A 23,136-nucleotide genomic window follows, 5' to 3' on the forward strand; every position below is an offset into this window, starting at 1 on the left:
ACTGTAATATTTACTGAACATAGTAAGCATTTCACGTACTGCTAAGCTTTCTGACATTACTAAAACAGTCTCACATACTAATTTGTCATACTGAACAGTATGTTAGTATGGAGTTTCAGACGCAGCTTTTGCCACAACCACATGCCGGTCTGACCCCATACGCTCCTCTGCATCACATCCAATGAACACATGGTCCAGGCATACTGTATGACTTACAAATCTACACAAACTATGACTATGAAGCACGTTAGCCGCATTTCCTCTGTGTGTGTGTGTGTGTGTGTGTGTGTGTGTGTGTGTGTGTGTGTGTGTGTGTGTGTGTGTGTGTGTGTGTGTGTGTGTGTGTGTGTGTGCACGTGCGCGCGCATGTGTGTGTGTGCGTGCGCGCGTGTGTTTGTGTGTGTGTGCGCTACAGTTGGCTGTCCCAAATTTGTTTTATGTCTCCTCATATTTCCTCTTGTGAAGTTTTTGCTGCAATCTCTAATTGCTTGAAGGTTTACATATATTTTTTCGCTGCTGTGCACTTTTTGTGGTTTTGTCAGCTGCTGTGTGCTGTATATATTTCCCCCTCTTCTTTATTGTCTGTCAGTGATGTCTCTAGACAGACAGACAGACAGACAGAGAGACAGACAGAGTGGACAGACAGGCAGATCCACAGGCCTCGTGGCGTCCCAGCACACATTGGTAGCCGAGTGAGTGAGGTCACCACACAGAGAGAGATGAACTTCCACTCACACCCAGGCAGCCTTGGAGAAGATGTCAGAGGGTCACCCATGGATGCAGCAGCAGCAACCTCACTCTGCATTTTCTCCTCCTTTCTGCAGCGACGATGACCTTCCTCCGGACTCAACTTTGGGGGAGGAGGAGGAGGAGGAGGAGGGGAGGAAGGGTGGAGAGGGTGAGCGGGATGATCGGGCCCAGCAGCCCCAGCCTCCGGCTGAGCCTCAGCCCCCACCTCGACCTGACACCCCGAGCCAAGCTCAGCCTGAGACCCACAGCCAACCTTCTGAGACCCACAGCCAACCTGCGGAGACCCACAGCCAACCTGCGGAGACCCACAGCCAACCTGCAGAGACCCAGAGCCAACCTGCAGAGACCCAGAGCCAACCTGCAGAGACCCAGAGCCAATCACCTGAGACCCACAGCCAACCTCCGGAGACCCAGAGCCAACCTCAGCCTGAGACCCACAGCCAACCTCCTGAGACACAGAGCCAGCCTGAGCCTGAAACCCACAGCCAACCTCCGGAGACCCACAGCCAACCTCCGGAGACCCAGAGTCACCCACAGCCTGAGACCCAGAGCCAACCTCATTCCCACCCTGAGCCTCAGCAGCACCCTGAACTCCAGCCACAGTCTGAAGTCGTGCCTCAGCCTGAGGCTGAACCCGACCCCCGGCCCGAACCTGAGCGTGAACCCGATCCCGTACCCCGGCCTGAGCCTCAACCCCACCCCGAGGAAGCACCACAGCACCACCGCCCCCCCGTGGACCCGCCTACGCCCAGCGGAGGGGAGCGGCAGGAGGCGGGGGAGAAGACCCCAGTGGAGGTGGTGGAGGAGCAGCGGCAAAGAAAGCGAGAGGATGACGGAGGAGGGGTGGCCAGGCAGGAAGAGGAGGAGGGGGACGAGGAGGAAGGGGGAGGAGGAGCGAAAGGAGGAGGTGGCACGGGGAGGCGGGCCAGCCTCCACCACACGGCCTCCCCGTTGAGGGTGCAGCGCAACGGGGCCTGCTCGCATTCCACCAGCTCTGACTACGAGCTCTCGCTCGACCTCAAAAACAAGCAGGTAGGGTTGTGTGTTGTGGATGGGGGGGAGGGGGGGGGGGGGGGCTTGTGTCTGGGTGAGATGAGGAGGGGGTTTGTGTTTTGGGGGATGAGGGCAGGGTGACGGGGGGGGTTGGGGAGCTGTCTGGACTGACTCTGGATGAGAGGAGGACGGACGGGGGGTTTGTGGATTGTGCGTCTCGTGGTCAGTGTTTGTCTGTTCAGCTGCTCTGTCTGTGGTTTGAGGTGTTTTGTTCTTGGCTGCCGGATGCGTCAGGTTGTCGGATAGAAAAGGTCGTTTTGATTTGTTTTTGATCTTTTGATCTGTACTTTGGCGCCGGTAGACTCAGGATGACGTACACGGCTCCATAGCTGTTTGAGTTGTGGATTTGAATACTAATGGTACCAGGCATCTCTTCTTCATTATCATACATATCATCATTACCATTGTCGTCATCATCATCATCATCATCATCACCATCATCCTAACATGGTTTTGACCTTTGACAGAGGAAGTGTGATGACTTTTATCTATAGTTATATTTTAGTACTCATTAGGCTACTACAATTATTGCGAATGCTGTGTTGCGTTGCACTTTAATGAGAGTAGGAATTTACATGTACATGTATTTTCTCTGCTGCACGCGCACACACACGCACACGCACACACACACACACACACACACACACACACACACACACACACACACACACGCATGCACACGCACACGCCCACGCACACACAACAAACACACATTACGTTTTTCCATTATATTTGTTTGCATGTGTATGAATTAGCTTTTATCTATTATATTTTCTGAACATGACAATTGATTGCATAGACATTTAAACCAAGGTTTCTTTTCTGGTTGGTGGAATCATGTCTTTATGAAAGATACAGTTACAGTTACAGTCAGCATGTGTGTGTGTGTGTGTGTGTGTGTGTGTGTGTGTGTGTGTGTGTGTGTGTGTGTGTGTGTGTGTGTGTGTGTGTGTGTGTGTGTGTGTGTGTGTGTGTACAGTAAATGTTGAATTATGTGCATGTGTGTGTGTGTGTGTGCATACAGTAAATGTTGAATTGTGTGTGTGTGTGTGTGTGTGTGTGTGTGTGTGTGTGTGTGTGTGTGTGTGTGTGTGTGTGTGTGTGTGTGTGTGTGTGTGTGTGTGTGTGTGTGTGTGTGTGTGTGTGTGTGTGTGTGCGCATACAGTAAATGTTGAATTATGTGCACGTGGGTGCATATGCCATTACCATTTTCCATGTTCTCACGTATGTGTGTCTCCATTATGCTGTTTGGAGTCATCAGACACTCATCTCCATTTCAACCCCCCCCCCCCCACCATTCCCCCCCCCCATTCCCCCATCCCCAATTTACATTCCCAGCCATCTAACGATCTAACGAATCATCAAACAACATTCATGCAACGGATCTTCAAGCAGGTAAGGAGGGGATGACAGTTTATACTGATATTGATTACCATGTGTTCCCAATCATTTTGTCCATGTGTGGTCCAGCCCTATGGAATGTATGGAATGCATGTGCTAATAAAAAAACTATTTAACACTTAGTTAATATGAGCATCAAAGCAATGTTATACGTTTTTATTAGCACATGCATTCCATACATTCCATAGGGCTGGACCACACATGGACAAATGACATCATCAACTTGCGACGGGCGTCTCCCTTTGAGTAAAAAGACCAACTATTTCTAAAATAAATTTTAAAATACATATTTTTTTGTTATAGAGGGCATTTACAATGTATTAACCCATTAAGACCTGAACGCATCTGTGTCATTTTAGATTTCTTTGTCTATTCAAAAATAGCAGATATACAAGCTCATAGCGCGGCACCGAGTGCCACGCTATGAGCTTGTAGATCTGCTATTTTTGAAAAATTGTGAAAAATATTTTTTTATATTTTTTTCCGAAAAACTGTTAGGATTTAGAGTTTTTTTAGAAGTGGCCTCAGGTCTTAATGGGTTAAAGCATACAAGGCTTATTAACTAGGGATCCTTTTAAGAACTTTGAACCTGGCAACCCTATTTATATAAACCCTATTTATATATATTTTTTTTAAATGCACTTGTTATAACGTATGCACAAGTAAACAAAAGTAAAGTAGAGAAATAGCTGATTGCAGTGTGAAGCAGAGCTCTGGTGTTTCCTGTCACATCACATAAACCAATAGTAATAAATCTTTTTGGCAAACAAATTGTAAGTTTTGCCACCTTATGGTATGCCGGCTCAACTCAACCCGCTTTACTTCATTTTACACTCAAGGACCCCTTCATTATAGTCCTCATAGTCATCACAGCCAACCCACTGTGTAGGAGGTCATTACACAATGACCTCCCTCTGACCAGACAGTGGTAACATACTATAAAGCTCCATTGTAGTTTGATTGAAGACAAAATGCAATATAAAGTTATAGTCTGATTAAAGACAGTATACAAAGCTACAGTGTAGACAATATACCTCTACATTTTTATCCCACGATTTTGTAACTCTATTTTTTACACCCAGTGCCAATTGTCTATGTAATCCTGGGCACTACCTTCCCTCTGCCAACCTAGGGAGGCCAGGGCCGAGCTCATGCCTCCTTCAATGCATGAGAGCCAACTGACCTTCTTGTCACCTGACAGGGGAGAGTTACCCTGGTTGGACATAGCACGTGGAAGGAACACGTTATTCCAACCAGTTCCCTTCCCCTCCATCAGGCGCCCCGGCTGGCCAGGGGGAGGCAGTATAGTGACCAGGATTACTGCATGTTTTTGTGAGGGTATTAACTACCCTAGGAGACACGGGGAGAACATGCAAACTCCACACAAAAAGGCCCTTTTCACCAACAGTGTAGACAATATACAATATAAAGCTACAGTGTAGACAATATACAAATATATAACTACACTGTAGACAATATACAATATAAAGCTACAGTGTAGACAATATACAATATAAAGCTACACTGTAGACAATATACAATATAAAGCTACACTGTAGACAATATACAATATAAAGCTACAGTGTAGACAATATACAATATAAAGCTACACTGTAGACAATATACAATATAAAGCTACAGTAGACCAGTGGTTTTCAAACTTTTTCATGTCAAGGACCCCCAAATTGATTTAAATTTGCCCGCGGACCCCCATCTGAAAATGGGACCCCCAGAAGAGAATATATATATTTTTTAAATGCAAGATTATCCAACATTTTCCAAACACGTTTTGATATTTTTCAGACATTTAAAAAAAATATCAGATGTACAAGCTTGCGCGCGGCACGAAGTTACGCGCTGTGAGCTTGTAGATCTGCTATTTTTGAATAGCCACATATAAATGGTTAAGTGGTTAAAATGATGGTGATGCTATGTTAACTACTTTTGCTGGGAACCCCCTGGAACCCCCCTAAGGACCCCTGGGGGTCCCCGGACCCCACTTTGAGAACCACTGGTATAGACAATAATACAATATAGGGCTGAAGCGATGTAATCCAACAAGGTGGATCTAACGCCTCTTCATGTGTTTGCTTTGCTCCAATTTCACCTTATATCGTCACCACTTTCCTCCACCCATCCATCCACCCATCCATCCACCCATCCACCCATCCATCCTTATGTCCTTGTGAACCTCGCTCCATCCCCCCCCAGTCCTCCACCCTGCTGAGCGTTTTAACCCATTAAGACCTGAGGCCAATTCTACAAATGTCTTCTAAATCCTAACAGTTTTCTGAAACACTTATGTTGCTATATCGGTGGTGCTCAAACATTTACATGTCAAGGACCCCCAAAATGTGTTTGGCTGCGGACCCCCATCTGACAATATTTGTATATATTCAAAGATTTGCGCAAATTTTCACGATAAAAAAGAAGCAAATCTACAAGCTCATAGCACGGCACGAAAATAAATAAATAAATATATATAGATATAGATATAGATATAGATATATAGATATAGATATATAGCTAAAATCTAAAGTGACATAGATGCCTTCCCGGTTTTAATGGGTTAATCTCAGGTTGGTACCTTATCTCTCTGCCTCTGTCAGCAGCGTTAGTAGATCTCTGATCAGTCAGATTGATCATCTGTCACCGCGGACATGAACCCCGATGAGGTTTCAGTCCAGCGCAGACAGCTCGGATGGATCCAACGATCAATGTCAGGCAGATTGGATCTCTATAGTGGAAGAAGCACCACACGCACACGCACACGCACACGCACACACACGCCCCTAAATCTAGCTGTTTAAGATGCCATTTTAATGTTAAAGGAGTAGTTTACCCCCCCCAAAAAGACTTATTTTCTAACATTTACACACCCCATGAAGCCTTGAATTCATGGATATTTTTTAAGCCAATACTTTGATGAGAGACATCAGCATCTTTCCGCCGGTCATCAAATTATCAAAAAAAATCCCCATGAATTGTAGGCGTCATGGGGTGTGTATAGAAAACAAGTAATTTCTTTGGGTGAACTACTCCTTTAAATAGAGGCCAGAACAGCGGAATGCTATTGGATTTGACTAGTGTTCGCATTCAGCGTGTTATTTCTAGGCCCAACCATAATATATATCTATACCAGGGGTGTCAAACTATTTTCAGGTCGGGACCAGATTGGGCAAAACGCGACGTCATAAGGGCCGGACCGGCTGTGCAATCCCAGACATACACGAACGCACACACACACTCCCAGTCCCCCAAGTCTCCCACAGCTGTCACTAGCTGCCTTTGTTTTCAGCCTGTTGTCTCAGTCACTGCTATAACTACAGTATCTCATTTTACGAATTGTGAAGAAGATGGAAAAACAATGCAATTTTTTGGGGAGGCCGGGGCACGACACTTTCCATTGATAAACAACATGGAAATAGAACAATTCTATTTAAAATAGCATACTGTCCTCCTCAGACCCTGTTACAAAATGTTTTACTTCATAGGAAATGTCAAATGTATTAAGTGAAACATTGTGAAACAAATGTTTCACTGTGTGTGTGTGTGTGTGTGTGTGTGTGTGTGTGTGTGTGTGTGTGTGTGTGTGTGTGTGTGTGTGTGTGTGTGTGTGTGTGTGTGTGTGTGAGTGAGAGAGAGAGAGATACAGAGAGACATATTGTGTTGTGAATTCTGCGTTGTGATCTTAACAACAGTGGATTATACAACTTTAGCATAGCCTGGCTCCACCCCCTGAATCGCTTGCCTCGCATTCAGGGTCTGGTGACGTTGTCGAAGGCAGGGGTTTCTCGGTTGAAAATATGTACGACGAATCGGGATCGGGATAATCCAGTATGAACCAATCGCCAAAGAGTCCAACTTTGGCCACGCCCCCACCTCAGAAAACGGCTGCACTGAGAGGGCTTTCAGACTGAATAATGGAGTGTAACGAAATGAAAATTCAGGCTGAGTGTCAGGCTAACTTTAGCATGCCCTTATTTGGAAAACAACCTTTATGACGCTGCATAAAGAAAAATGAAAGTCATTTTCAGCTATGATATTTTCTCCTTGTACCTCTCTATTTTAATTGGTGGCGGCCATCGCTGAATAGGTAGAGAGCCCGCCTGGGAAGCAGAAGGTCCCAGGTTCGATTCCCGACCCCGGCAATTTGTCGAGGTGTACCTGAGCAAGACACTCAAATAACTTTACCCAGACATAACACCAGTGATGTAGGCTGACTTAACCACTAGCATCCCCATTCTGGGGGAACATTCACCGGAAATAGCAGATCTATACCACGTTGTGAGCTGCTGTTTTCGGCAAAGAGATTTGGTATAGAGGGAAGACCAGAGTGGACCAAGTCGATTCTACAAATGCCTTCTAAACCAGTAGTTCTCAAACATTTTTGTGCCAAGGACTCCCAAAATTATGTATTTGGCTGCGGAGCCCCAAATACATACATATATTATTTAAAAAATTTCAAACACTTTAAAGATTTTTCAAAACTTTGTGCCGCACTGCAAGCTTGTACATCTGCTATTTTTGAATAACCAATGCTAAAATCAAAAGTTACACCGATGCTTTCCTGGTTTTAACGGGTTAAGTGGATAAAGGGAGGCTAAAATGGCCTTAATACTGCAGACTCCCGCTTCAGTATTAAGTTGGATTTACAGTACGTTGCAATGAATCAAATGAATCTCTGAAAATGCATTACCAGCAGTGTTCTCTCATAATTAGGGGTTTGCCGATATATCGTCCCGCGATATATCGCGATACGTTTTCGTGACGATATGTATCGTTTTGGGGGGGGGGGAAATATCGTTTTTTTTTTTTACAATAATAATAATCAGGCATGCAAACAGCCCCGAGGTGAAAAGGGTGACAATATGCTTTTTTTTTCGGGTCAGGTGTCACACTATTGCCCTATTTGGATTCAAAACGGCTATTGTTGCTGAAAAGCTACAAGTTTGCATGTCTGAATAATGCAAAAACATAATTATTTGTTTGCTTTTGCTTTTTTTCTCCCCCATATATTTTCATAATAAAAAAGTGTGTATCGTATCTTATCGAAATCGTATCGAAGTTGTGAGCCCAATATCGTATCGTTTCGTGAAATTAGTGTATCGGCACACCCCTACTCATAATCAAAAGTGGCCGACTATTATTGTCTCCTGCTACGTTTACAAAACATTTTTAGAAACAAAACTTTTGTCTTGTGTGCTGACGGTTGAAAATATGGATTAGAAAATCGTTTGTGTCCATCTTCAATAGCCTTATTTTACGGTGGGTTGTGGTCTAACTTTCTTGGGAAAGGTCGATAGAAACCTTTATTTTGTAGGAACTGAACTTTTCCTGTTCATTGTCTCTCAGGCAAAGGTCAGAACAGCAAAGGTCAAGGATTCAAGTTAGACATTCAATACCCACTGACCTCTTTGGGTAATTAATGAACTTATGTAATAAGTTGGCATCTCAACATCCTCTGCTACAAATCAGTGTTAACCAAACATAGGGTTGCAACTCATTTTGGGTTGTGGGTGCGTTTTTATGGGTCACATAAGTATATCCTGTTATTGTTTATAATTTTTTCCCCTCTTTTTGTTTTGTTTTACCTTTTACTACAATTATATTTTTTCCCCCAATTTTCTTCTTTCTTTAACTAAAACATCTTCCACATGTATTTCAAAAAGATAAAATTTTATATATTTCCAAAAATAGTGAAAATTGCCAATCTACAAGCTCACAACATCACGTCACGGCACGAGTGCTTGTATTTCAGCTATTACAACTATTTCTGAAATAGGGCTTAAGTGATTAATTCATAATTAAAGGTTTTTGTAGGTTTGGGTCCTGGAGAAACACCACGTTTCTCTTTTCGGTCTTGTGCTGGAAAGTTTGGGTAATATAAGGCCTTTATAAAATTATAATAATAATAAAAGGTTTCTTTTGTATAGTCAGCATTAGTTGTGTCCCAATTTTGCCGTTACATAATATGGTCTCATTAATCCTGGAGAGGTTTTTGGATTGTAGAAAGAATGTGTGCATGAACTTGACAGTTAATAAGCAGGGCTTAGTATTTTGCCTGTCATTTTCCCATTATGCCAAGAACTGATGCCTCATTTATAGCTGCTGTGCAATGAAGTTGTGCACCAAAAATAGCAGATCTACAGCTCACATCATATCACGCTGTGACGCATTGTGAGCTTGTAGATCAGTAGCCTGGGATCAATATCATTTTCGAGTTTCTGATCCGGTCGGAGCGGAAATAACTTTATGTCCTCAGGCAGCCAGAACCAACCACCGGAACCACCGGTGCCGTGCACCTCCAAAATGATTCCCCTAGTTTAACACTTTGTTTAGTTTGGTATAATCGCTTTGCTTCTTTTTGGTATAATAATGGTTTGGTATATGTCCATCTTTTATTCTAACGTTATTCTTCGTAGGGCGACTAGCGAGACTAAACTAATTGATTCGCATTATGTGGGGAACAAAAACAATGCGACGCCAACCGGAGCCCACCAGCAGAACCACAAAACTGTTAACCCTTTAAGACCTGAGGCGATTCTTTAAAAAAATATATAAATCCTAACAGTTTTTTGAAAAAAAAACAGTTTTTTTCAAGATTTTTCAAAAATAGCAGATCTACAAGCTCGTAGTGCGGCACTAGGTGCCGCGCTATGAGCTTGTATATCTGCTATTTTTGAATAGCCAAAGAAATCGAAAGTGACAGAGATGCGTCCCATTGTCTTAACTCTTTCAGTGCCATTCTTATTTATGGAAGTTTGGTTCTGAGTGCCACAGCCAAAATTCATTGTAAAAAAAAAGTGCTCAGGAGCCGAGATACAGCCTTTTTCAGTAAGAAGTTAAACAAGAAGTGAATGGAGCAGCAAATCTTCAAATCATCATATCTTGGGTTCTGAACCTTAAAAAAAATATATATATATATATATGAAAAAAAATAAAAATAATCATGACGTCTTAGACGTCATGTGGCGCTCAGGGCGCTCAGGGCCATGACGTCTTAGACGTCATGTGGCGCTCAGGGCGCTCAGGGCCATGACGTCTTAGACGTCATGTGGCACTGAATGAATGGGTTAAACTGTTAGTAGATCAGCTATCTTCTGTGTGGAACACCCACATGCACAATCAAGTATTTTATAACTTGGGCTTAAATGGTTGGTTAAAGGGCAAGACCACTTTGGTAGAGGTTTGGGTTGTGTAGTTACCTTGCCATGATGTAACTCCAAAGGTGGGCAAGAAATCAAAAATAATTGCTCCATTGATTAGAAATTGAGAATTCAAAGTATGCTCCTCATTGACTTACATTGTACAGTGAAACAGCTCTCAAAGTCACTCTTTTAGCACGTAAACGAACACAAACAAAGTTGATTCAGACAATATAGAGCAGCACAATTTAAAAAATCGCTTCCTGTTGATTTTGCTATCTTTATTAGTTAGAAAACCCGGACTTGATCCGGATCTTCAAATAGTAAAATCAACAGGAAGTTAACATTTTTGTTAAAAACATAAACAATACTGGATCTGGTGATGTTCTATATTGTCTGAATCAGCTTTGTTTGTGTTTGTTTACGACGTACAGTCACTCTTTCATCACGTAAACTTTACGTGATGAAAGAGTGACTGTTTCACCGTACACTGTAAGTCAATGAGGAGCATATATTTTGTATTCTCAATTTCTAATCAATGGAGCAATTATTTTAGATTTTGTGTCCACCTTTGGAGTTACATCACGCCAAGGTAACTACAAAACCCAAACCTCTACCAAAGTGGTCTTGCCTTTTAATACTAAAACGTTTTTTTGATACAAAGCTCTACAGGTATTGTGATATAATTATGTCTGTACAGTGTTTGGTCACTAACAGGCTTCTCCCGTCTCTCCAGCTCTTTAGTAAACAGAGAAAAAAGTAAAGATCAATAATCACTTGAGATCATTTAAGATTAAAACACCCAAATATTGACATTTGATATTTACAAAAAAAAAAGTGTTTAATCCATCTTAACAAACAAAAAACATTTGTGTTAATTAAACATTCAAATTCTGATCATTGTTGAACTACTGTACTCTACACAAAATGATGGAAACCTTCACTTTTTTCAAAAGCAATAAAGGCTCTGATTAATGCTAAAATCTGTTTTTTGCAGTGCTACTGTAGAGTGAAAATATAACTTTGGTCTTAATAGCAAAATCGTCATTTCCTCAGGCTCAACGGCTAACAAAGCAAATAGTATTCAACAGTCTGACCTTTTTGCTAACAATTTCCATTCAAAGTGTACATTTTCAGACTAAATCCTTGAACCACCTGAAAGGTCCTGGGTATTAATATTTCATGATAGAAAGATGAAGTTCCATCTTTCACGATTGACCCCAAAAAAAAAACGCTGTTTCGTTTAAAGTTTAAAGTTTCTGCACTCTGACCTCGAGTCTTAATAATAAGTCAATATTTAATATCACTGCATTAACTCTTCCCCCTAATTTGCACACACATTCTCAACCAGTTGTTTGAGCCATATGAATTTCCACGGTGGCTTTTGAGAGTTTTACAGCCCTTTCAGCCAACCTTTTACTTCACATCATCAAATTGTTGGCACGTACCGTAGGAACACTCACTGCCGTTTTTTAAACCATATTACCATTTATTACTCATAGGTGTGGCATGTCTATAATGTCTAGTTTACTGCTGGTGGAGGACTGGTTCTCTGAGTGGAGAGACTATGGGCCCTATCTTGCATGCGCCGCCATTTTAGTAATGTATTACTATTCTGATTTTTACCAGGTGCTCGAAGAGCGCCTGAGTCTACAAACAGTCAGACTAATCATCATCATTCGACACCTATTCGACACCTATTCGACACCTATTCATCACTGGCTGTCATGGCTGTCCTTCACTCCTTTAAGCCAATGGGGACACTTCCCCGTCGGCCCGTCCTTTAAGCCAATGGGGAGACGGCCCGTCCTCCACAGTAACCGCCCTCCGCTCCCCTCATTCACACTGCAACAGTTGCAGAGAGTGCAAGTTGCACTGCTGCCTCAGGGAACAGAGTTAGCCTAAATGCTAGCGTGCTTCATTAGACCTAGTTTGGCTATTAAGTTATTATTTGGCCATGTTCACACTGACTTTAATCTTCGCTATTGTTGGGAAGACCCGTGTGGTGTCTAAAAATGTTGCCACCACTTATATTAAAAACATTATTAGCGTTTACCGTCGCATATTCAATGTTGCCAGGTTTGGCGAGAAACAAGCAATCTGAAAAACAAGTAATCAGGTCTATGAAAACAAACACACACACACACACACACACACACACACACACACACACACACACACACACACACACACACACACACACACACACACACACACACACACACACACACACACACACACAGAGCACCTGGTAGAATATGACTTTTGTCATTTCGTTCTTGTTTTTTTTTAAATAGTTCAAATAGCCAATCTACAAGCTCTAACTATTTAAAAATGTTTTTCAAAATAGTAATCTCTTTTTAATGCCATATTGGCCAAATTGTCAAATACGAAAATATTACGTAAGAAAGAGGCAAACGTTGCCTCGCCCTGCGAGGCGCTGTGAGCTTGTAGATCGTCTGTTTTCACAATGTTTATGTGTGGAACCGAGTCAAACAGTGCTTGTCAGGGTCGGGGGTACCCAGTTCAAATATTATGATTATTTTTGGGGGTCCCCAGTTCAAATATGATTATTTTGGGGGGGTCCCCAGTTCAAATATTTTTTACTTTGGGGGGTCGCGGCCAGAAAAGTTTGGGGACCCTTGTCACATAGTCAGCAATCACATCTCGCTCCTCTTCATCACTCGGCCTTTCCTTACAGCAGTTCCTTGCTAATGGGTTTATCGGATTGTTTGCCTCGTGTTGTTTTCTCTTAAGAGAAGAGGGGGGGTGGGGGGATATCAGGAGAGCAGTGATCTGCCTGTCAGACAGTGTTGCCATGTCCGCTTATTATAAGCGACTTTTCTGTTAAGTAGCTTATACATATTAGTAGTTGCGGGTTGCTTTTTTTTTTGGCTTGTTTCTAAAGTGTAGTTGCTTATTTGCTTGTTTTCAAATGTTGTTTTAAAAAAAGCAGTGGTTATCAAACATTTTCATGTCAAGGAACCCCAAATTAATATGTATTTGTCCACGGACTCCCCCATCTAAAAGCAATTTGTGACCCCTGTACCAGATTTGTATTTGTATATAAAATGTTCTGAATAGCTTTTTTCAAGCTATTCAGCTATTTTCAAACATCCGATGCTCATGTGGTCTATAGTCACTTCTTTTGAGCGCGTTTTCATAGACCTAGTTGCTTATTTCTCTCGCAAAACCTGGCAACACTGCTGTCAGACCTGATTTAGTGCCCATGGGGTGAAGCAGTGGCCCCGCACCCCCAGGGACTCTGTGTCTCTCCAGAATCATCTTTCTCCATCGGTCGCTTAGTGGAGTGATCACAAGCTGAAGTGACAGCCGGCTAATGGGAGGGGGATTTGCAGTAGAACCACGCTTTGCCACATTCATCTGTCTCAACCATTTCCCTCTGTACCTCCCTAATGTTCAGCCCCCCCCCCCCCCCCCCCCCACACACACACACACACACACACACTCACTACTTCCTTAATGTCCAGCGATCCGCATTCACCCCCCCTTCCCTTTAAGTGTCAGGAGATGTCACTACATCATCGAGAATGCTACGAATGAATGCTACGAATGAATGCTACGAATGAATGCTACGAATGAATGCTACGAATGAATGCTACGAGTGAATGCTACGAATGAATGCTACGAATGAATGCTACGAGTGAATGCTACGAATGGCACTAGGTGTCACATGGACGGACCGCATCAGAAACGTGGTCATACGGGGACCTACCACGGGTCAGAGAGAGAAGGATGAGGCTGGCAGGGCACTGTGTCAGGCACCCGGAACTAGTGGCAAGCAAACTGACACTGTGGGCGCCAACCTCAGGGCAAAGCCAGGAAAGGCAAGAAGTGCACCACCCCGTATACGTAGAGCTCAGCGATTCAGGACCGAGGGCAGCGATTCAGGAGTCCCGAGTTGGTGTTGGCTAGACCGCACTCTCGCAACACATCGCACAGCATAGCAACATCATCGAGAGTCGCGTGTACCTCAAGCCCCAACGCCAATCCTGTCAGACACAGGTGCTCAAAGTGGGGGCCACCGGGGGGTGATGTTGGGGCGATGGGTGCCAGGGTAGATACAAAATATGCATATTTTTTTATTTAAATTCAATTCATAAAGTGATTGTGCCAGTTTAACCCTTTAAGACCTGAGGTGATTCTTAAAAATGTTTTCTAAATCCTAACATTTTTTTGAAAAAAATCAAAAAAATAATGTTTTAAAGATTTTTTGAAAATAGCAGATCTACAAGCTCATAGCGCGGCACTCGGTGCCGCGCTATGAGCTTGTAGATCTGCTATTTTTTTATAGCCAAAGAAATCTAAAGTGACACAGATGCGTTCCAGGTATTAATGGGTTAACCACTTTCAACCTGGCTGCCATACTTTGGCCATGGCATTATTGTGCAAAAATGATATAAAAATAGCAGATCTACAAGCTCACAACACATGGCATCGCAGCATGTTGTGAGGTTGCAGATCGTCTATTTTCGTTATTTACATTTTTCCTCAAAAGCTGTTTCGCAATAGGTGGGCCACAGCCAGAAGCTATGGCTAATTGGTGGCTCGACTGGCATGGAGAAGTTTGAAGAAGTTTAGGAACACCAGCCTCAAGCCTATAAGCCTAAGTCTGGCGAGAAACCTCTCTCTCCTCTGTTTTCTGCTTCCCACCTCCTCAATGAAGAACAGAAACACTAAACAGACTACATTTCCCACTTTGTTTGAACATTATCTGCATTTCGTTCTTCCATCCCCCTTTCCTCTAGCATCTATCAGCATGCTGGGCCTTTGATAGAGTGTATCAGAAACGCACTCACTCGCATAGAAACCGTGATGTGACCTAAATGCCTTTTCCAATATCCCAGATCCCACTCACACAGAAGGCAAAACAAACAAGCCCAGACTTAATTAAATCAGACAGACTTAATCAAACACAGCCCCACCGAACCGAGCACCTTCGCTCTCTTCCAACCTTTCTGATTAACGGGCAGCAGTTTATTACCTCAAACTTCAATCTATGTTTTTTAAAATCCTCACAAGGTCTAGCTTTGTGAGCAGCAGAAATGATAGGACTCACCTTGTCATGGCCAGGAGTGTACTCGGCGCACACAGCGCACTCCAAGATTAAAGCCTGATGAATATTCAGGGCGAGGTTCGGCCTGTCCACGGGACGGACGGGAAAGCAATGTACTGTGCTGAGAAATCGCCATCAGTAGATAGAGCGTGGCTGGGAGCCGGGGCCCTATTCAGAAGCCACGTTAATATTCCCAGTATGTCTCGAAGGGCCCGTCACAGAGGCTCTGCAATGAAGTGTAAATGGAGAAGATAAGATGGATTCCTCAGTGTCATTCTGCTTTTATAAAGAGCTTTGTATGTGATTGAGTTTCTCAAAAAGGCCCAGCATCTCGCCAGAGCGAAGCACTTATCACAAATTGCAAAAGCCTCCGGGCATCGCAGCCTATCAGCAACCTCTCTGCTCAGGTCCGCAGGAGGTGTGTGCAAGGTGACTTTGTCCGTTGTCTCTGCGAATGGAGATTAGTGCATTGAAAGTCCCTTTCTGATCCTTCATGCTCTCCATAGCCCTCCTTAAAACCATCCACTCGTTCGCCTTTGAATTTACAGCGGGGACATTTTAACGTGGGCTGAATTAATCCTTGCATCATCCTGACAAACGGGCAGATTAAATCCTTTTCGGAGACTTTGAGGGTACAGTAGGATCATCAGCAGTGGTGGAAAGAAGTACTACATTTCTTTACTTAAGTAAAAGTATCAATACTGCAATGTAGAAACCCTCTGTTACAAGTAAAAGTCTGGTAATCAAAATGTACTTGAGTAAAAGTACTACATTATTGGCATCAAAATATACTTAAAGTATCATTATGCAGAATGTCCCGTTTCAAAAGGTATCATATGTATAAAATGTATTGAAATCTTTAAATGAAAATAGCAGATCTATAAGCTCACAACGCATTGCATCGCGACGCGTTGTGAGTAAACTATTCAGTGAGTAACTATTCAGCGAGTAAACTATTCAGCCCAAAGTCATTACTGTTTCAGAGAGTAGACTGTTAACTTGTACGGCTGAAAATGGAACACTGCAGTGCAGTTCTATTTGCTTTAGTGTTGCATTAGGGTTCTGTAACAAATACATAGAAATAATCAGGGGTGGAAAGTAACTACATGTAAGTACATTTACTCAAGTACTGTACTTCAGTAACATTTTACTTAACTGGAGTATTTACGATTTTCAATACTTTTACTTCTGCTCCGCTACATCTCAAAGGCAAATATTGTACTTTTTACTCCACTACAATTATTTGACAACTTTAGTTGCTAGTTACATTGTAAATTGATTACTATTACAAAACCACTTCATACTTTGGTAATTTGAAAATAGCCGATCACTGAGCAGGTAGATCTGCTAAGACGTTTTACACATTTTAGACATTTGAAAACTTGTGAAATGGGACATGCATAATGAGTATTGGCATATTTTGATGCCAATACTTTTGTACTTTAGTAAAATTTTTAATACCGAACTTGTTCTTGTAACAGACTATTTCTACAATATGGTATGGATAAAAAATCTAAGTACAGTACTTCTTCCATCACTGCAAATAATGTTGAAAATTGTGTTAGACATGCCTTAACCATACCTATTGTGGAGGGAATCAAAATAGAGATTAGAAGCAGACCAAGTGCAGAGTTGACTCCGGTCATCTAAGTATTGGTTTACTAAGTGTAGAGGGTTTAAGTGGTTAATGTTACTGACATATGATATCATATTCAGGTTTAAGCAGTTTAAATGCGGCACAATCCCCTCCCACCCTTGATCAAGTTTGGAACGGAAATAAAGGGATTTTTGCAAAGAAGACAGCCACTCTCCACAGAGAGACAGAGAGCGCAGATAAGCTCTCTGTCTGGGACCGTAGATCCTTGATTGTTCTTGGCGACTCAAAAGAGATGGTTTCATCTTCTGGCTTCTTTTTGAGCGGCTGCCAGATGAGGCGGGCCGTATTACAGTACCTCTATCTGTTTCCCACAACGTTGGGAGCCATTCCTCGCGAGTGGAAGATTAATGGCGCGCCGAGTTTCAGACGGTTTAAAGTCGAGTGGGAGACGTCTCAATATAGGATCCTCAGAGATGAGGAAATGAACAATTTGTCCACGATGTTGTACTAGTCAGCCTTTTACTTGTGTTCTCTCTCTCCTTCCTAAACCGTATAGGCTTTTATTAAAGGCGGCTTTTCCTAGCTGTGTTTTTTTTCATACTTTGTGGGAAAAAGAGAGGGACAAGAATTGCCATTTTACAAGCTCACAACACAACCCGTCGCATCACAAAAAAAAATAAAAATCTTTGAAATGTTTAGAAAATTTAGAATAGCAGAGTCATGGAAAATAGGCACGGAAAATTGGCTGTTTTCGGCAAATGTCCTGTAGTAGCGGAAAACCTACAGTGTGTAGTGGCGAAATCCTAGAGAAAGACATAGAGGCCTGGAAAAGCCTTAAGGCAGATTATTGAGTAAAGTATTTACGCACAGTAGATGGTGAAACATCTACTCTAAGTCCAGCCGATATGTCGGCCCCCGATAGCCAAGGTTCCGAAGTCCATTTCTGTCATAGAACGTTACCATAAGAGAGTGATAGCAGGTACACAAATCAAATGTCGTCATGTCAGAGCAAAGTCTTATTTCTCTGAATCAAATGTATTTTACATGGAAGATATTTTGTTATGTTCCTAATAGTACTGGCCCAGTCGTAAGAGGATTGGGTAATGACTAGACAAGGATGAGAAAGGAGGGGGCCCGGCCGAAAGTGTATAAATACTAGGGGAGATGTAAAATTAGGAGGAATTGGACGGAGATGATCCTGTGAGCATTGCCTGCTTCTGTCTATGCTGTTTGTAACCTGACTGCACGCACAGTCGCACATAAACTGAGATTGAAGATTCACCACACAGACTCGTGTCATTTCATTCACCTGGTGAAAGAGAATCCATGTCGGCCTGGACCACTGGCGTAGCGGCCTTTGCTGCGTGTCACTCATCGTCTCTCTCCCAAAGATCCTGTCAGCCTATTGTCCTATCCATAATAAGGCTTTAAAAAAAAGAAAAAAAGAAAGAGAATCCTTGTCTACCGGTATCTACTTCTCTCCCCTGCATAGGGATGCTAGGGTTCAGGTGCTTAATAAAAGGCATCCTCCCGCAGGTGGTGGAAGAGGCTACCATTATCTGAACCACATTTCCAAATGCAAACTCGTTGCTGTCGGGCAGAAACCTCCTATCTCTAACTTTTTTGTGTTTTTTTTTGCACCCTACTTCGATCAAACTACAGCGTCACACAAAATCATCAAAAGTCGAATAAAAAGTAAATAAAAAAGTAGTAAAATATTATTTTTTTCAAAAGTAGCAGATCGGCAAGCTCAAAGCGCGTCGCTTCTCACCTCATTTTGAGCTTGCGGATCTGCTACTTTTGCAATTTTCTTTTATTTGAATTGTGAAAAGTAACAGTTTTTGACATGCGAGGTGTCCACCCGACAGAGACAAACTATTACCTCTGTTATTACTTCACCTACAAGCCACTGGGCTGGTCTTCTCCGCTGGCACCTGCTCATTTCCCACCTGCTCATTATTCAATCTCTCTCATTACGCATCCGTGTTCTGTTCACTCCCATCTCTCTCCTCTCGCTCCTGTCTGCGCCCACCCTGGCTTCCTTTCACCCCCTGATATTTGTCTTCCACGCGCCACAGAGCCTGCCCGTGACACACATACCCAGCACGTGCATGCCAAGCCTCTCTCAGACAAATATAATGCTGCCATAAATACCAGGGCTTATGGGACTCACAGAGCACACAGAGCACCTGCTGTGACCTTGGCAACGGCTTCCATTCTTATACGGTATCCATTCTTATACCGAGTTCCGTGAAGTTAAAAGGTACAGTTAGACCTCAAAGCTTCTGTGACCTTGACCAGGGGTTACAAAACTTTGTCAATGTCAAGGAACCCCCACAAAGACACAGCCTTGTGCTGTGGCAACCTCAAAACAAAAACATTAAAAAAAAAGCTCACAACGCGTCGCCAGGTTAACCAATTAAAAGTATCATTAAAGGGATGTTTCACTTTAAAACAAAGATGTGGGTGATTTTATCATCTCAGGCTTTTGTGAGCCCCCCAGACAGTTTTTAAGTTGCTCGACTCACGTATTAGGAGGGCAGTATGAGTCACCAGAACCGATGAATCTAACATGGTTAAAATGGAGTTTGAAGTTACAACGGGTTGTATAGGAAGGGGGCGTGTCTGATAAAATGAATACCAAATATCTAAATATTGAATCCATTAACTTAAAAACTGTCCAGGGTGCTCACAAAGCCTGAGTAGACGATGAAATGACCCCCCCCAAAAAAGAATATCCCTTTAAGAGCTTGTGACTAAAAACTGCTTTGGATCCATTGAATTTCTTTTTTTTCTCCCACAAATGTAACGGTTTTGGACATACACCGCCTGATATCAACCTGTTATGTCCGTTATGAAAAGCTGTCTGAAGAGACAAAGTGCTTTCTGATCCAGATCTTTACTTATATTTGTTTTTGTTTTTGTTTTCCTCTCTCTCTCTCTCTCTCTCTCTCTCTCTCTCTCTGTCACAGATCGAAATGTTAGAGCACAAGTACGGCGGCCATCTCATCTCCCGCCGCGCCGCCTGCAAGATCCAGACCGCCTTCCGCCAGTACCAGCTCAGCAAGAACTTCGAGAAGATCCGCAACTCTCTGCTGGAGAGCCGGCTGCCGCGGCGCATCTCGCTGCGCAAGGTCCGCGTGCAAAACGCCGAGGGCTTCTCCGCCGAGCGCGCCCTGGCGGAAGGCTGCAGCCTGGCGGGCATCATCCCGCTGGTGCGCTCGCCGTCGCTGCCCGCCACGGTGGGCGGCAGCCTGACCGACCTGGAGGACTCGTTCACCGAGCAGGTGCAGTCCCTGGCCAAGTCCATCGACGACGCGCTGAGCAACTGGAGCCTGAAGACCATGTGCTCCCTGCAAGACGCCGGCGCCTACCAGTTCAGCGCCGAGGCCTTCAGCGCCGCCGCCGCCGCAGCAGCGGCAGCAGCAGCAGTGGGAGGAGGAGGAGGAGGAGGAGGAGGAGGAGTGGAAGGAGGTGGAGCAGCGGAGCCGCCGATCCTTCAGAGCATGGTGGATCCCGGCGATCTGTCGCGGAGCGCCAGCAAGCTGATGATGGCTTTCCGCGACGTGACCGTGCAGTTCGACAGCCAGAACTTCCGCGTGTCGTCCTCCGTCGTGGAATCCTCCGCGTCGGTCGCCCTCGGCAATTGCGTCCGACAGGGCGGAGCCTCCTTCCCCGCCGCGACCGATTCCGCCGCGGCGACCGCCGCCCCGTCCTCCTACGTCCCGGCCGAGCCCCCCGCGGAACCCCCTCCTCCTCCGCCCCCCGCCGCAAAGGCAGTCCCCGCGGAACCCGCGGCGGAACAGCCGCCGCCGCTCCCCCCGCAAGAACCCCCGCCGCCCCCGGACACCAACGCGGAAGGAGACGAGCCGGAGGCCGACTTCCCCGCCCCGCCTCCGTGCGAAGAAGAGCTCGCGGAGGAAGAAGAACAACCTCCTCTGACTCCTCTGGACAAGATGGCCACTCCGCGAGAGGTGGAGGAGTTACCTCCGCCGCCGCCTCCGTCCGGAACCCCCGGGGCGCACGCCCCTTCGCCCCGAGAGAACCCCCCTCCGCCGCTGATCAGCTGCTCCCTCGCCGCGACGGAGCCCCTGGAGGCCAAGCGGAGCGGCTCGGAGACGGCCAGCTCGGAGCAGATGAGCAGCAGCAGCACGTCCACGGAGGCCCGCTCCGCGTCCGAGGCCTCGTCCAAAGAGGCCCTGCAGGCCATGATCCTCAGCCTGCCGCGCTACCACTGCGAGAACCCGGCCAGCTGCAAGTCGCCGACGCTGTCCACGGACGTCATGCGGAAGCGGCTCTATCGCATCGGCCTGAACCTCTTCAACGTGTGAGTATTATTACAGTTCTCCTCTTGGTTGGGTCGTGACACTTCGTGTTGGACCGTAGGGGCTTTCAGTCAAAACACAAGCAAACACACCGTAGCACTTATAGATTATGAAAGACTTGTTGGGTTTCCCCGTTGGGGTTTAAAGCAGTGGTTCTCAACCCGTGGTTCCGGTTCGGCACCTCCAGGGGGGTCCCCACATGATTTTGGGCTGGTCCCCAGATGACAATAAAGTGATAATTTGACCGTTTTAATACCTAAAAAAACAGCTATACTATAAACATTGACCAAATGGTCAAATAATATAAGAAAGAAAAAAATAGCTGATCTACAAGCTCACGACGTTGTGAGCTTGTAGATCGACTATTTTCACAACGTTTATCCGTGGAACCGAGTTAAACTAAGTAAATGTAATGCCTCAACTCTTACAATTCCAAGTGCCAGGCTGTCAGGGTGGGGGGTCCCCAATTAAAATATGATCATTTCTGGGGGTTGCGGCCTGAAAAGGTTGAGAAGGATACAGTTCAGTTGTTGTACTTACAATGTATTGTTACAGCCATCTGATACATAATGTGAGGGTGACTGTTTATTGTTTAATACTTGTTTTCTTATGCAATATTGTGCACCTCCCACGGATTAATGCACAGTATATATATATATATATATATATATATATATATATATATATATATATATATATATATATATATATATATATAATACATAGTTTCTTTCTTTCTTTCTTTCTTTCTTTCTTTCTTTCTTTCTTTCTTTCTTTCACTACCATCACAGCTGTGGCCAGAGGTTGCCATATGCTACAACATTCAATGAAAGGATTATCTGCACTCTGTTGAGCACTCTGTTCTTTCTTTAATAGAGGTTTGCACAGCAGCAGCAGCAGTCTACCTAGAGAAACGCACGTGTTTCGGCACGTAGGCCTTCCTCGCGCTACACAATTCGGATCACCTTCTGTTTTGTCTGTGTAAAAAAAAGAAAAAAACTGTCTCTAACTCTGTAATCTGTTCAACATTCCGACTCAGCCTTTTTACGGTCTCATTCTACACGGTGTAGGAGGTGATGATAACAACAACGTTGTGCTGATCCTAAAAATAGGTAGCCAAAGTACACATCGTGCAGGGCAGTGTTAGCACGCACTCACAGCCCTTTGTATCCAAAATGAAGATGGAGAGAATGAGTCCAATAGATTACATGGAGAGCCAGATGAAGACAGTACCCCCACCCCCACACACACCCACCCAGATATCATGGAAGTTTAATGGCTCTCTCTGGACGCAAAGTGCTCGGACAAGCACTTTTCAGAGGCGTTCCATTGTGTGAGATGAGAGCAGGATAAAGGGCCGAGGCCCTGGCTAACTGTTACTGTGAGATCTAAAGTGGATTCTTCTTCTTTCTGCTCCGAGAGAGAGACACGAGTACAAGGGGAGAAGAGGGGGGGGGGGGGGGGGTCAGTGTTGCCAGATTGTGTGAGAGACATAAGCAACCAGGTCTATGAAAACAAGTCCAAAAGAAGCGACTATTGTAGGCCACATGAGCACTTTAAACCTTTTTACTGTACACATCGGCCGTTTGATCATCAGCCGATCTACGAGCTCACAACGCGTTGCGATGCGACGTTTTGTGAGCTCGTAGATTTGCTATTTTCAACAAAAAAAAAGAAATAAAATAAAACTTTTTAAAACATTTTAACAAAGATGCACAAGATGTAACAAATCTGGTACGGGGCTCCCTGTCACAAGTCTTTTTCAGATGTGGGGTTTAGGTACAC

General features: G+C 44.2%; 1 protein-coding gene across 1 annotated transcript in view; it reads left to right on the forward strand.

Moving 5' to 3' along the window:
- The window catches only part of iqsec3a (IQ motif and Sec7 domain ArfGEF 3a), a gene marked incomplete at both ends in the record, with an annotated part of 182,305 nt that overhangs the window by 84,996 nt on the left and 74,173 nt on the right, over positions 1-23,136 (forward strand). The window contains 2 exons of the mRNA XM_080420591.1: positions 825-1,782; positions 19,999-21,353. Of these exons, the coding sequence (XP_080276717.1) occupies positions 825-1,782; positions 19,999-21,353 (2,313 nt within the window). The remainder of the gene's footprint in view (positions 1-824; positions 1,783-19,998; positions 21,354-23,136) is intronic.

The sequence above is a fragment of the Gymnoscopelus braueri genome (genome assembly GCF_963280865.1).
Source record: "Gymnoscopelus braueri genome assembly, chromosome: 23".
Classification (NCBI taxonomy): Eukaryota; Metazoa; Chordata; class Actinopteri; order Myctophiformes; family Myctophidae; genus Gymnoscopelus; species Gymnoscopelus braueri.